Genomic DNA, 15625 nt, shown 5'->3' with positions numbered 1-15625 from the left:
ATGACGGTTGCCAGAAAAACTAAACAAAATATCTTAGGGGGGAGTGTTTCAACTCCAATCTATCACGCCATGTATACTAGAATAGTGAATAACATTCTGGGCCATCTACCTCACATGTCGACAGAGGGGGACGACATATGAAACGACTTCTAAAATGTACGTGCAACGGTGCATGTGCGCCTGTATACGATGGAGTAAGAACGATTTTACAATGTACTATTTAAGCAAAAATCTGGTTACTTAACCATCAACGATCGTCATTGTTGATTTCTTTGTCCTCTTCTTCGTAGCTTACATGTCTCTCCTATGGTCTTCAATCAATGGTTGTTTTCTAGTTTTCTAGCATGTGAGTCCTTTTGCCTGAAAACCATCAACAATTTCACATACCTAGGCGATTGAATTTTTGTCGAGCTGTTTGTCACAAGGATTTTACTAAACTTTGCTACTACTCCCTCCGTCCCACAAAAGATGTCACACTTTCCTTTTTAGTTTGTTCCACAAAAGATGTCACAATTTCCTTTTTAGAAAAATTTATCTCTCACATGAATATAAAAATTATATTTTCTCTCTCCATTTAACACACAAAATAAAACCTCCTAAAATCTCGTGCCGTCCCACAAGTGTGACATCTTTTGTGAGACGGAGGGAATACTATTTTTCTAAAAATTTATTTATTTATCCCTTGAACAATATCCAAATTGTATGTGGACCTGCATAGCTCCAATCATAAAAGCCCAATAAGATAATACTGGGCATCAGCCTAAAAAATCATTTATGGAGTACTCTACTTTTCTTTTGAAAATTTAATGTTATGTAGTAGGAGTACTATATTGCCAACAATAATAAGTGGATCGCTGATTCACTATGACACTATCAATCTAGCACCACAAAAGAAGTAAAAAAAATACTTGCATATATATAATATAGATGGGACTGAACAAAGACTCATTAGAATCATAGAATACTAGTACTATTAATTTGCAACAATACAATTTTAGGAAATACTATCAATGTTGTGTAATTGAACTATAGGACGTGGTAAACATAGATTTGACATAAACAATTTTATTTGGGGAAAACTAACAAAATGTTTTTTAACAATACCGTAAAACTTCAATACAAGACCTAACATATAAATAGTCCAAAAATCGCATGAAGACACATTATCCAACTAAGATAATGCCGACGTAACGGAAATTCAATGAACTTATTAAAATAAAGATGAGAACAAACAACGTTTTTAAGTGGATCCTCGGCATCACCACCTCACCTGCGTGGAATCTGACATGGAGTATTAACTTTTAAAACGTACACATGGTGGTAAAAAAAAATAGGCCAAATTGTCGGAAAAAAATCCTGAAATTTTGTCGAATTATAATCTCAATTGAAATAAAATAAATAGTTGAAAATCAAGTTTGAACTTGTTCACAATTATCACACGGCGAAAGAATCTGATTGTCCACATGTAATATATTGTTGGTGTTTTTCAACCAAACAACATCATTTTTACGATTTAATTAATTCACCTTCCAGATGTCCTCCTTAACTTTTTAGTTGTTGTGTGGGAATCAATTTTACTAACACAAATCACCTGATAGTACGAATAAATATAAATTTCACAATTTTTGCAGTTGATTTTGGAGTTACGAGTAGCACGATTGATTGAATTTGACCAAATTTCATGATTTCTATGTTAATTTATAAAAAAAATAATAATAAATCGCAATAGGCTTTCATTGCAATGAAAATTGAATTATGTATTATGGTTCAATTGCACGTGTTAATCTAGACTCGATAATTCATGTATTAAAAATACATATTGTATAATTGTAAGATAATTTGTCAAAGTCATGGTACATAATTAAAAGGGTTGAATCGCTAGAATAGCCTTCTACACTTGTTTTTCGTAAGAAGACCAAATGGATACCCATTCCGAAAGTTGAATTCCATTTACGACCACATTCTCAATAATTGACGCTCTTCAAACAAATACTCAAAAGTCAAATCATTTATAATCCTATTTAGGGATGTCAATTGGGCTAACCCGCTCGGGTTCAGGCCAATCCATTCGGGTTGTCGGGCTATTTAGGTGAGGGCTATTCGGACTGTGAATTTTTCGGGTTATAAATTTTCGACCCTAACCCTAAATCTTCAGGTTTCGAGCTAACCCACGGGCTATTCGGGTCAATAGTAATCTTATATGTTACTTTCTATCCAATCCAATATTGTAAATTACTATTAAAAAACATATTGTCGCAAACAGTAAAGTATTATCAAAGTGATCAAAAGAAAGAAAATAATAGCAATTGAAAATTAAAACAAAATAAATAAACATATCGTTTAATTAATAGCACACATGAATCTGACTACAATTAACTAGAAATCATGCATTTCATATAACCCTAACTTTCAGTTTGAGAGAGAAGACATAATTACCATATATTGTTCATATCAATATTGTATTTAATATTGATATTACCAAATATACTTCATATAAGTATATAATCCAAAATTTTAATTATATTTTTATATTAGATGCTCAACCCGTGGGCTAACCCGCAACCCACCCGGCCCGGCCCGCATAATCCGCCGACCCGAACGGGTTAGCCCGCTTTTGAATATGTGTTGGGATTTTTCGTCTCTAACCATATGATTTTATCGGGTAATTCGGGTCGACCCGTGGATTTCGGGCTAGATCGACGATTTGACATCCCTAATCCTATTATATCACTCCATTACTCCTTTACTCAAAAAATTAAACATTTATTTTCCTTTTAAATGAAAAAATGGAGTAGTATCGCATTCAGTTCTTTTTATTATTTTTTGCTCCCTTAACTAATTATAGATTAAAATTAGTAAATGAGCCAACTCGGATATGATTAAACAGTTTCTTTCTTCTCAATTCCAAGCTTCCAACACAGCCACAATTCACAATTAAACTAAACCAAAACACAAAAACCAAAAACTAAACATGATTTAAACTAATTCACTTAATAAACTGAGCTTCCAACTCCCTCTCCATATTCCTAGCCATCCCTTGCAGCCCCACCGCAACATACTTAGCCAAATCCTCGCAGCTCATCCCGTCCACCGGATCCGCCACGAACGACCATTCGATCTCGCACCCCGCTCCATCTCCGCCGTCCACGACCTTCATCGTTGCCTCGTACCGCTTGAACCCCATGTTACTATCCACCACCTCGTAGCTCAGCCGCTTCTCGGCCGGGTCGATGGCGGTGAGGCGCTCGCGGCACCAGTGTGCATCGGCGGCGCAGTGGCGGACGAGGGTGTCGACTTGGAAGCAGGCGTCGATGGCGGGGAGGAACTTGTGGAGGCCGAAGAAATCGGCCACGAGCGGCCACACCTCGCTTGCGGTGGGCCGGAGGAGCTTTGCGCTGGCTTTGCCTTCCCATTTTGCTGATTTCTCCATTTTTTCGTTTGGTGTTTTTGTGATGGAGAGAATGATGTTTTTCACTTTTTTTTATATTGTTGTGAAAGGGAGTTTATGTCGTTTAAGGTGGTTGGAGTGTTCTAAACTTTTGGCACCTTCTGTTGACAAAAAAAAAATGATTAGTATTTGGGATTTGGGCAGTCAAAATTAGACTAATTTTAAAAAATAGTAAATATTTTAAATATTATTATTACTATTAATAATATGAACACCATAGTACACTATTAGAGATAGAATGATAAATGGAGTATTAGTTTTAACTTATCAAAACAATTTAATAGATGGACCAAAATGAAAAAAACTGAACGGATGTAGTATTCCATCTGTCTGACGTCTATCATAAATATCTCATAGTTGATCGGCCTGGGTTTAAGAAATAACTTTTACTTTTTGAAAAAAATGAACAAAAAAATATGAATCATTTTTAATATATTAGTCTTACAATAAAAATGTGAATGAAATGAATTAGTAGAATGTGGAGTTTAAATATTTGTTGGCGAACTTACTGAAAATGAAAAATGAGACATTTAATAGTGGCGGGAAGTATATATTTTTATGGGACACTTGTGTCAAAAAGATACGGACGTTTGGCTCATTTAAGAAATGTTGTCGTAAATGTTCATTGTGTGAAAATTAAGAAAAGATTAGTAAAAATTTAGAGGTGATTTTTTTCTATTTCATGCATAAAACCAAAATCATGAGAAAGTTTCGTGTTTTTATCGGGTTGCTAAATTGTAATGGCTGGTCGAAATTCTTTTTCAATTAACCCAATTTGGCTCTATCATAGTAATTTGTATTGGTTATTGATTAAATATTAGAGAATTTTAATTGTTTAAACTACACCCTCAAACTATATAATATTATGATTTCTTATAGTACAATTGCATACGTGCATTAATGCATATTTATGTGGACCTACTTGTATATTTGTGTAATTAAATAGCACTAGGCAATATAAACGTATATGATACGGAAATATAGATGCCGTGCTATATGTTTCGTCTTAGCTGAGCAATTTGACATCTAATGGAGTAGATTTTATTAGTAATTAATTATATCAAAAAAATGTGGAACTAATAGTGACTGGTCAAGATTTCGATTTGAATTAATATTTCCAAATTGCAAATATATTTTATAATTCAATTGATTGGTGATTGACTAAAATTAAACTGATTTAGTCATTTTATGTAAACACCACTTGATTTAATTAATTATATTCATCAATAGCTTATCCCAACAAAATATGAGTTTATATTTCCTTTTAATTACTGTTTGTTTTTAATACTCCATATAAAATAGATATGATGATGAGTGATGACTCATAAATGTCAAGACCATATATTAATTATTTATGGACCAGTGCATTAATAAATTCAGATATGTATGAGAATTTTATATTTCGATAACTTCGACGGTTTTTATTTTGTGAAAATCATTTTGTACTAAGAATCTTCACCAACTAAAACTATCAAATAGTCAAATTCTCTAGAACTTTTCATATAAACTAACAAATTGCATAATAAAGTATTTAGAAATAGTCCAACAATTTTCTTAATGTGTTTTTTATTTAGAAGAGCACAATATTTAAGAATATGAATAGGAATATGATTTAATTCTTAGTGACAAATTTATTAACGGTGTAGTTATTATTGGTATGCCTTTGCATTTATTCTCTACCCCACCACTAATTATTGTGCACCGCCAATTTCAAATGGAAATTTCACAAGTCGATGATGATAAGAACAAAAGTGAGTACTACAAATTTGAAAAAGAAAAGGAACAAAAATGTGCGTATTACAATTGTATTTTCAAAATGGTATAAAGTGATTGATATGATATCACATAATTGATTTTTTTATGGCAAGTGCAACACCAAATCGAAATTGGGTAAATTAAGGGGTTATTTAAATAATTTTGTCTGTTAGTATTTCACAATATATAACAAAATTCATGACTTCCTCACTACACATATAGTCATTTATCCTAACCAAACTTCTAAGTTACTCCCTCCGTCCCGCTTTAGGAGTCTCAGTTGATCAATGTTGGACGTCCTGCTTTAGGAGTCCCGGTTGAGATAAATTAATAAAAAATTCCTATAAAGCGTTAAAAGTGGGTCTCAATATCCACTACAATATTTATTTATTACACACAAACACTTTTTCTCTTAAAATATGTGTCCGACTCAATCGGGACTCCTAAAGCGGGACGGAGGGAGTACTAAAAAATTATAGTAGAACCGAAACTTCGCAAATTAGTGTTGGAATTGCCAAAATTGATAATACTTTACGCAAATTTGAAACGACATTATTTAAAGTGGTTATATATACAAATTATTCGGACACCTCTTTTAAATTAATTGGAAGATAGTGTTTTGAATTGAATAAACTATTAATCTCTCTCCCTCACGACACAAATACAAAGACTCAAAGCCCTTTCACTCTGTAAGCGACATTTTGGTTTTAAAAAAAATCATGAAAGACTTGAAATAGTTAAAAAAAAAGCCACATCCAAATTATTGAGATAGTTTTGCTGACCTGTATATTCCGTTTTGGAGTTGTCAATATATAACAACTTTTAGGTTGGTGATGTCACGAAATTCCGTACACGTTTGGCGTATATATATAACATAGTACTGTGATTTAAAAATTAAATTATACAGTGTATATTCAGTAATTGCTCCAACGTGAAATGTTCATTTAAATTATCGATCATGACATAACATAATTAAAATAGGATAAACACAAAACTTGCCTCAGTCATCTGCCAAGTGCCAAATGAACAAGAGCATCCAAAATTAAAATACGTATTTTTGTTTTCTTATTTTATTAACAGGATATAGTTTTGATCATTTTGCACATTTTGAACATCACAACACATTTTGCACATTTTGCATCGAACCTTCATAAATGGATGTAAATTTCTAAAGATTTTTAATGATCGCAACGACTATTCAACAGCCGATGACTATTTTTTCTTCCCGATATTTTTTCAGTGGTGGGCTTTTTTTTCTTAATAAAAGTAGGTGTTTTAAAGAGTTGAACTTTATGAAAAAAAAGAGATTGTGAAAAAAATTAGATTAGATAAATTTACTAAAAATAGAATAAGCCTAGTTTATGCAAAAATTTTAATATAGGATAATATGGGAGAGTGTTATATTGTTAACTCATAACTTAATTGCTAATTCTAACTAAATAATAGCCATTAGATATTCAAATTAAGGGCTTAGATCATCAATCCCTAAATATCAATATGATAAACAAAAAACGTCAATAAGGCCATAAGATTAATTCCAAAAAATATCAATAGGAGTATTAATATCAATTAACTACATGTTTAGTTATAACTAACTTTAAAAAAAAAATCCAAAACTTTAAATTCATATAACATATACTCCCTCCGTCCCCTATTAAGATTCACACTTTTCCATTTCGGTCCGTCCCCAATTAAGAGTCACATTCCATTTTTTCCATAAATGGTAAGTAGATCCCAAATTCCACTAACTCAATTCACTCATATTTTATTATAAAACCAATATAAAAAATGAATCTCACATTCCACTAACTTTTTCAAACCAACTTTTCTTTACATTTCTTAAAACCCGTGCCCGGTCAAAGTGTGACTCCTAATGGGGGACGGAGGGAGTATCAAATTAAAGATAATTTCATAAGGATTCCAAAGATATTCTACATGCATATGTTCCAACGTCAAAATTTGAGAAAAAAATCAAATTTTTTTAATTTTATCATACAGCAAAAATGTCAACATATTATATAAAATAATACTCATATATATCAATATAAGCAATGGGTTAACATTCTTAAAGCATTGTGTTGATATTTTCAAAACACTATATTGACACTTTTATCCAAAACCCTAATTTGGAGTTTTTTTTTATCTTTTTTTTATTTTATTAATAAAAATGAAAAATTACACATGGCAAATTGTAGACCACACGTTTACTAAAATCCTATAACCTTAAATAGTTATAGTTAGCAATTAAATGATGAGTTAGCAATTGATCACTCCCCGGATAATATGACTATGGATTGCAGACGAAAATATTTGATGTTATTTGGGGACTGGTTGGTCATTAATAAGAAAGTCACAGGGTGAAGACTAAAACTATGAATACCAAGTCTTATTCCAGAGAAAGCAAAAATATTCACAAAATGAATAGAACAGCAAAATTATTCACAAAATTAGAGTACCTTAAATAGGTTTCACATGAAAACGCCGCAGAAGCTTTCAGCAGCAGTTGGCTGTCTTGTTACGAAAAAATGAATTGCTCAAACGATCTGAAAAAACAAAGCAAATTAATGAATAGAGTTGGCAGTGAATGAAAATCAATGCCAGAACTGAGGACAAACCAGAACTCACTGGGGACAAGTGCGAGCCCTTATACAAGGACTGCAAGTGGCGAGGGGAAGTCAGTAAAGCTTGCACCGTGATCACAAACTATTCCATGGCTACTCTGCCCTTAGCCATGTGAAAATATTAGCATAAGATTGCAGACACTATTAACCCAAACAAGACACTAGCCAAATGCAAATGATCAATATATACATGAATAAAAGAATCGAACAAATATTCCAACCCTTGAATATTCACGAGTAATTGCTAGGCATCAACTGTAAAAACAACAGAGACTAGGCCACAACAGACAGCATCGTCGAGAAATAGGGTCTAAACATAACATCCTTTCCTTTTGCCAAAACGGAATCCACACTTATCACATGAACATAGATAAAACAATTTTACCAGTGTGAACGATAACGTATTACCAAACTGCCAGATCAGCAGGAGTTTTGACCAGGAGCCTGCTAGTTGCACCTAATAAAGAGTGGGATCATAAAATTACAAGAATCCAATGTTAGTAGAAGAAATGCAGGGGCAATGAGCTGTAGTTTCGGAGGTCAAGAGTCTGTTGATGCACCTCATAAATCTTCTTTCTGTCAATGTGTCAATGCAACATAAATAAAAAGCTAGTTAGCATAAGCAGTAAACAGCAGATCTCATTTGCCAAATGATAGATGTCATTAATTCCAGTGAGTAGTGATGTACTCAAGTAAGGATTAAGGAAAGATGCCTGTGGCGTATACTTGATAAAGAAGAACATCATTCCGCTCTATAAATTCACATGTTCGACATGCTACTAAAACAGAGACATGATACAGCACGAAGGACCCCTAAGTCAACATTCAATAAGTATATACCAACTCCAAATCACAAATCCCATTCCTCAGAAATCTTTGGGCCAACTCAGCAAATAAAAATAACTCACAAAGGAAGAATATGAATTTAATTTAAAGAATCTAGCCACATTGCAAAATCTGAAGGTATGTACCATAGTACCACCAGCAATGAAAATATGGCCTGTGCATTATGCTTTAAAGTAACTACCGTTCAATGCTATACAAACTTTAATCAGTGTGGGAACAGGAGCCACTGGGGGATCCAAAACTGCCTAAGGTAGACAAAGCTGTAGCACAGTGCACAGGTTTTTACATATAATTTTATACGTTGATGGTCAGAGTAAGCATACATCAAACTGCCAGTAGCTGCAACCAGATCCGAGCAGCAGAAGAAAAAGGGATCCTGGTTCTCCAATGAGACAACAAAATTTGCTCGTAACAAAATGAGTAACTGGCAATCCTCTTTAAGTCCTCTAAATATTTCTCAGCATTATTCTGATGCCTCAGGATACAGTTCTCCCATAGCAGACAGATGCAATATATAGATTTTTGGCCCATTTCTCCTGCAGATAATTAAGCACTGTAAGAATCAAGGAGAGCAAGTTCATTAAATATAATGGAAGAAGTAGAGGGAAGCTAACCTTGACATGTGTGCTTGGAAAAGCAGAAGTTCGAAGAGTCTCCTGTGTTTCATCCACAGGTTTCCTTCTTGGAACACTAAGAACAAGAGCAGTTTGATCCCATGTTGCTGCAGTTGATGTGATACGATAACCAGCATCCCACCTCTTATGAATACCTTCACTTGGATAAAGAAAGTCTAATTCCACCACCTGTATCAATTACAAGAATGATTATCAGTTACTTTATATCAGGGCAGCTAAAACAAGTCACAATCTGAAAGTGATAATGACTGGAAATACTTGATCCGAAAACCCAGCCCCACGAGACATGACAATTGCCCATTTACTTCCTGCAGTAGCCATTGCAGTAACATAGAAACCCTCTCTCCATTTCTTGTTGATCCACTTAAATGGAAAAGACTCGCTAACTTTATATGATTGCTGCAGATACTGGGTACCTGTGTTTTATATGTCAAAGTCATTACAAGAACATCAATGCAATCAAAATAAGATTTCATATATTGTAATGCAGAACTAACCCTTAGACATAACTACCAATGAGCTCCCATTATTAGCCCCAGCAAGTGCACTGATATAATAGTTGTTATCCCATTGTTCCATAATCCATTCCTGCAATTAATTCAAGAAAAACAACCGATTATCTCAGACCACGAACTATATGATACAATCGTAAATAAGCAAATTAATGTTACTACAAATATTATAGATGTGGGGGGAGACCTTGTGAAGGAATAAAGGTGACAGCTCATAAACTTGATTAGTAAAGCCAGTCCCTGCATCCATTATTAAGGCCCAGAGGTTTGAACACGATGCCACAGCGCTGATAAATAGCCTATCCTCATTTCCTTTATCAATATGCTGAGAAAGTCTCACATCCGCAACATTGTAGTGATATCTACAAGAAGAGATACAAGGTGGAGCCTATTATTCTTCTGAACACCTAGCAGTAAACAGTTAAAACATGATACCTTTGCTTCATTGGCCGTCGAGCATTATACACGCTAATCCATTGTGTTGCAGGCAAACCCATGCGAACCTTTTTCCTTGGCTGTTCTTCATCATCATCATCCATCATAAGCCGTCCCCTTTTTTGTCCCACTTGATATACAAGCTTCAAAATATGCAATAAGTTTTAAGAAACAAAACCATAACTACTATTATAAAGTTTCAAGGTCAGGAAACAAGCCTAAGTCATACACCGAACAATTCAAATAATACCTTCTGAGCACCTTCAGTTTTTATTGGCCTGATATCAGGATTTGGACCAACTATCCCATCAAAGAGGGCTATATATTTAGCATAACTAGGCTCCTCATCAAACTTTAAGTTAACAACATGCTCCACAAACTGCCTAAATGGAGCAGGACAGAAGCCACAAAGAGATTCTGGAGAGGTCGACATCTTCTTTTTGCAAACAAGAAAGCCTTTATTTTCACCCTAAATAGAACATAAAATAATTGTCAAGTATATATATTACTCAAATGTAAAATATAAATTCCAGACCGATGGCTAACCTGGTATCCTTGCCAAGGAAGCCGACCTCGGAGAAGAAAAACGAGTGTGTATGCAAGGGACTCTAGATCATCCCTGCGGCTACCAGTTCTTCCAAGATGGGCATGTGCACTAGCATAACGGACAGTTCCTCTGCAAGATCAATGTTCTCTTCATGTTAGAACCATGAACAGAGCAAAATATCAATATGGATATAGCGACAACAAGAAACTATAAATCATATTTTCACCTAAACACATCTGGGCGTTGATCGTAATCAACATGAAGACCAGTAGAATTATCACGCCAACGGGTCGCTGCAAATAAAAAGGGCAAATAAGGATAAACTTTCTGTTGTAAATTGAAATATACGTAAAATGGGCGAGTACTTTTAGATAAAAGGCTTAACATGCAAGAAATAATACCCAGGCCAAGATCCACCAAGAAAAGTTTTTTCTCATCCACAGTTCCAGGTGGACCAAGCAAAAAGTTCTCTGGCTTTACATCTCCGTGCACATATCTGCAATTGACATTTAAACTATAATACTATGTCTCAATAAGCTTTTTAATCTCAGCACTCTTAAAATGGATAATTATGTTCCATGTATCAAGAAACAAATGCAGAGTGGAAATATTAATCGTTGTAGCAGTGAAGTAAATGCATATCTTAGTATGTTATGCCTACAAATTAGTATTTCATTCATAAGCCTCAAGTCAATTTCTGGAAACAGGTCTCATCAAAAGGTCATAGCCATATCAAATCAAATCATATCAAAATAGGAGTACATGCACTTTAAAATACTTACCCTCTAGAGTGCAACTTCTCTAAAATGGAGATAGCTTCAATTGCAATGCATGCCACCATTTCTATGGACATTCTGCTACAAAGGATATTTACACATGAGAGCAAGACCTCATCTATGACAAAATGAAACTAGTAGGAACAACAAAAACAATCATAATTTCTTGGAGTCTTGGAGAAAGACACTAACGTGTGGGAATTGTTATTCCAGACATCCCACAGACTGGGGCCAAGTATATCCATAACCTGAAAGTTCAAAATGTTAATACCAACCCCAAAAAGAGAGATTTTTTTTTAATAATATATAGTATAATATGAAAAAAAAAAAAACATGATATCTGGGGATCATATACCATAATATAGTAGTCACTTTGACGTCCCTTGTAGTGTACACGTGGTATGCCATGACTTCCACCAAGGGCACTACGAAAACCCAAGAAATTATTCATAATGAGCAAGCATACACAAACAAATATTAACAAAACAATGAAAAGAAGTGAGACTCACTTGTAGACTTGCCACTCATAGGGTGGTCCATAATTACAGCCTTTGCTACTCCGATGCTCGAATTTCAAAGCAACCTACAACAAATAAAATATGCTATATCAATACCATAAATCCCTGCAGCATGTAAAATAATCAGCAGATGATGTATTATATACCTCTAAAGCTCCAGAGCCTATTCTTTCATGTGGGATTGGAGGGTTGATTCGGCGACCAACATACACTTGTCCAAATCCCCCTTTCCCTAGTTTTCTCCCAACCCGATATGCAGGAGAACCACCAACCTGGACCTGTTAAAGATAAATCAAACACCAACCAGTTATTACAACAAGCCAATTTAGCAGAAAAAAAGTTTCACCTATGGAAGATTAAAGGTAAGATTTGTTTTTCAGACAGGGGTTCTCCTACTACTCGAATTAGCACACAAGATTTTAACTTCAGTATAAACAACATATGTAACGTAACTCATAATACTACATCACCACCCCCACAAACCTCTTAACACGTTCACCAACCCTCGTCGCCACCCCTTAACCGCATAACGTATCTCATCAAAATCAAAACATTGCAATAATATTCCATAAAAAAGTCCGCATATGAGGAAACTCCCTACATTTTCTCCATAATAAACACATCACACTACCTTTTCCGGGAGAGGAGTGCTCCCCTCATCCTCAGCTTCCCCCCCTCTGTCGCTGCCTCTGCTGCCGCGGCCGCCACTATCGAACTCGTCCATTTTCTATCTCGCTTTAGTTACCAGACTATCTCAGCTCAACTACTATTCTCGGTCTACACAAAATTATCCCCGCAGACACAGCACACCTACATTTCCACTCTTACAACCATCATTATGCACCACCAAAATCCGTTATCCTACCTCCAGCTGTAGATACACTATTCCTCTGGAAATCCGTACAATTTCTTCCTCGCCTCGATTATTCCTTATCCAGGCCAGGTCAGGGACATCTGCGCATGCCTCTACACAATTTCTCAATATCCGCGATCTTCCAACGACGCCGTCGTGGATTACCCGAGCTATGACTCACCAAACTCTCAGATCGGCGGCGTCAAGGTCAGAAATATGTGAAACAGAGAGAAAATACACCTAAAGGAAATCGGCGATTGAAATCGATAAATGGAAAAAATTAACTTTTTTGGAAATTAGGGTTCATAAATTGGGGGAAAATTACAACCCAAAAGGTAGTGAGAGAAGGAGATAGTGTGCTTGAAGAGATTGGGTTTTTTTTATTATATAGTAATAATACTATTTTTACCGCCAAAGAAATTTATTTTTACTTTTTTGGCGCGGATGAATTGAAATTTACTGTATTTAATTTTTTGTGGGGGCGGGTATTTATTTTTTGGTAGAAGGTGACGTGTCAGTATATAATTGGCTGTGGAGTTTTCTCTTTGACTATTATTGGTGTCTTTCACAATTCCAATCGAATTATGGTATGTTTCATTTTTCAGTATTTTTATTGAAGTAATAAAAAATTGGGAGTGTTAAAATTTGAAAACATATTGTGTATACATTCCCTTTGTTTATGAAATTTTATTACAGTGCATGAAATAAGTATGAAAACAAAAAAAAAATACTATATTTGAAATCATGAATAAGTTAACTCTACTAATTTACCACCTCCGTCCACCAAAATTTGTCCCACTTTGATCCGGCACGAATTTTAAGAAATGTAATGAAAAGTGAGTTGAAAAAGTTAGTGGATTGTGGGTCCTACTTTTATATAATAGTTTTATAAATGTGAGTAGGAATGAGTTAGTGGAATAGTCCACTACCAAAAATGGTAAAAGTAAAATGGGACAAATTTTAGGGGACTGACGGAAATGGAAAAATGCGACAAATTTTGGTGGACGGATGTAGTATTTTTTAATAGATATATAATAAAAGAAAATTATAAATCGATAAAGATTAATTTTTATGAATAAATTAAAATAAAAAATAAAGTAATTATTTTTCTTGAGTGGATGGGTATATAATAATTTCGATAGTTCGTTATCTTTTTCTAAGTTTCAAATTGATCTTACGATACATACTAGTACAGCATTTTTGACATTGGACAAAAACATTTATTTGCAATTCTAAATTTGAAATTTTTTTCATATTTCGAATGAGTCAAATTACATTAGAGCTCTTACGCGTACAGAAAAGTTAGCTTTTTCGATGTGAAGCCAAGAAATATTATAAAGAATGCATTTGGACTAATAAATGTTTTATAGATTAAAACTCTTCAAATTATAGAAAGAGAAAATAGAAAAAGAGTGTTCACACTCTGATTCAAATGCTGTTCTCATTTAACAAGAAAAAAAAAAAGACTACTTTTCTTTGTCTCCGGTTTTTCTTTGTCTCCGGTGGCGCCCCTCCCACTAGGACCTCCACTAGTCCTTCCCACAAAAACTGCATGCCACGTCAGCACTAGCTCTTTCCATTCCTCTGCCACATCACTAGCCTTTCCCACTAGCCCTTCCATTAGTCCTTCCCACAATTAAATAAATTCACAATTAAAATTCACGAAATTAAAATTCGACACGAATACGAACGGGAAATACGAATATTTCATTAAAAAAAAACATACATCATTCGAAAAAAAAAATTACATAGTAGATAGAAAAAAAAAACAACCACATTAGTGTCCACCCCTCCGCGTCCAAACATCTTCGATGATATCCTCCTGAAGTCGAATATGGGCATTTCTTTGCCGCATGTCGGCAAATGCGCGCAACCGCTCAACCTCTCCATGAGGTACCCCCATGTTCACATTCGTGGTGGCCACGCCGTGGCTTGGGCCGGCACCCGTGTCATCTTCGCTGGTCCACTCAGTCAGCTTCGTCCCCTTCACTTTCGACAATCATGTTGTGCAAAATGATACACGCGTACGTGATATCGCCGATGTTGGGAATATACCACTGCCGTGCTGGACCTCTCACCATCGCCCATCGACTGGAGCGCACCAAATGAGCGCTCAACATCCCTGCGCGCTGCCTCCTGCCGGGTCGCAAAGTAGGACTTCTTTGGCCCGATCGCATGCTTGATCGTCTTCATAAAGACGGGCCGGTTTGGGTATATCCGATCCACCAAATAGTATCCCATGTTGTGCCTGGTTGCCGTTGGCGGCAAAACCGATGGCGGGACCAACGCCATTGCGCGATCGTTGAACAGGGGTGACGGCCCGGAGGCGTTAATGTCGTTGTTCGACCCGGCCACTTCAAAATAAGCATGCCATATCCCAGCCGGTAGGTCAGCTACGGCTTCGAGGATCATCGTGGGATGCTTGGCTTTGAAGCCGGAAGTGTGTATCTCCTTCCAGGCGGCGGGGCAGTTCCTCCACTCCCAATGCATACAATCGATGCTGCCTAACATCCCGGGGAACCCATGCACCGACCCGTGCATATTAATCAGCCGCTGGCAGTCTTCGGGGCTCTGACGCCGAAGATACTGATCCCCGAATATCGCTCTAACGCCCGCGCAAAACTCCAACAGACACTCGACGGCTGAAGACTTTTCTTCAGGATGAAACGCTGGGCCGTC

The 15625-nt window shown here is 35.6% G+C and overlaps 3 protein-coding genes across 4 annotated transcripts; all 3 read right to left on the bottom strand.

Moving 5' to 3' along the window:
• Positions 1 to 2876: 2876 nt before the first annotated feature.
• Positions 2877 to 3536, bottom strand: LOC125213167 (lachrymatory-factor synthase-like). The gene has a single exon (XM_048113549.1). It carries the CDS (start codon positions 3428 to 3430, stop codon positions 2987 to 2989), a length of 444 nt encoding a protein of 147 aa, XP_047969506.1. The 5' UTR covers positions 3431 to 3536; the 3' UTR covers positions 2877 to 2986.
• Positions 3537 to 7561: 4025 nt separating this feature from the next.
• Positions 7562 to 13289, bottom strand: LOC125213166 (casein kinase 1-like protein HD16). 2 transcript variants are annotated; one of them, XM_048113546.1, is made up of 19 exons: positions 12725 to 13289; positions 12240 to 12371; positions 12085 to 12158; positions 11931 to 12000; positions 11768 to 11823; positions 11582 to 11656; positions 11201 to 11295; positions 11026 to 11092; positions 10799 to 10928; positions 10503 to 10721; positions 10253 to 10395; positions 10005 to 10179; positions 9803 to 9893; positions 9564 to 9721; positions 9285 to 9473; positions 8994 to 9206; positions 8385 to 8400; positions 7829 to 8281; positions 7562 to 7746 (listed from the first exon to the last, which is right to left on the bottom strand). In XM_048113546.1, the coding sequence occupies exons 1-16, from the start codon at positions 12815 to 12817 to the stop codon at positions 9147 to 9149; spliced, it is 1827 nt and encodes a 608-aa protein (XP_047969503.1). In that variant the 5' UTR covers positions 12818 to 13289; the 3' UTR covers positions 7562 to 7746; positions 7829 to 8281; positions 8385 to 8400; positions 8994 to 9146. The 2 variants fall into 2 exon arrangements, with proteins under 2 accessions (XP_047969503.1, XP_047969504.1); XM_048113547.1 differs by having other exon boundaries at positions 11582 to 11653.
• Positions 13290 to 14932: 1643 nt separating this feature from the next.
• Positions 14933 to 15436, bottom strand: LOC125214828. Its single transcript, XM_048115997.1, has one exon. It carries the CDS (start codon positions 15434 to 15436, stop codon positions 14933 to 14935), a length of 504 nt encoding a protein of 167 aa, XP_047971954.1.
• Positions 15437 to 15625: the final 189 nt, after the last annotated feature.

Source organism: Salvia hispanica, chromosome 3 (genome assembly GCF_023119035.1).
Source record: "Salvia hispanica cultivar TCC Black 2014 chromosome 3, UniMelb_Shisp_WGS_1.0, whole genome shotgun sequence".
Lineage (NCBI taxonomy): Eukaryota > Viridiplantae > Streptophyta > Magnoliopsida > Lamiales > Lamiaceae > Salvia > Salvia hispanica.
This window is presented reverse-complemented; position numbering and strand designations above follow the sequence as displayed.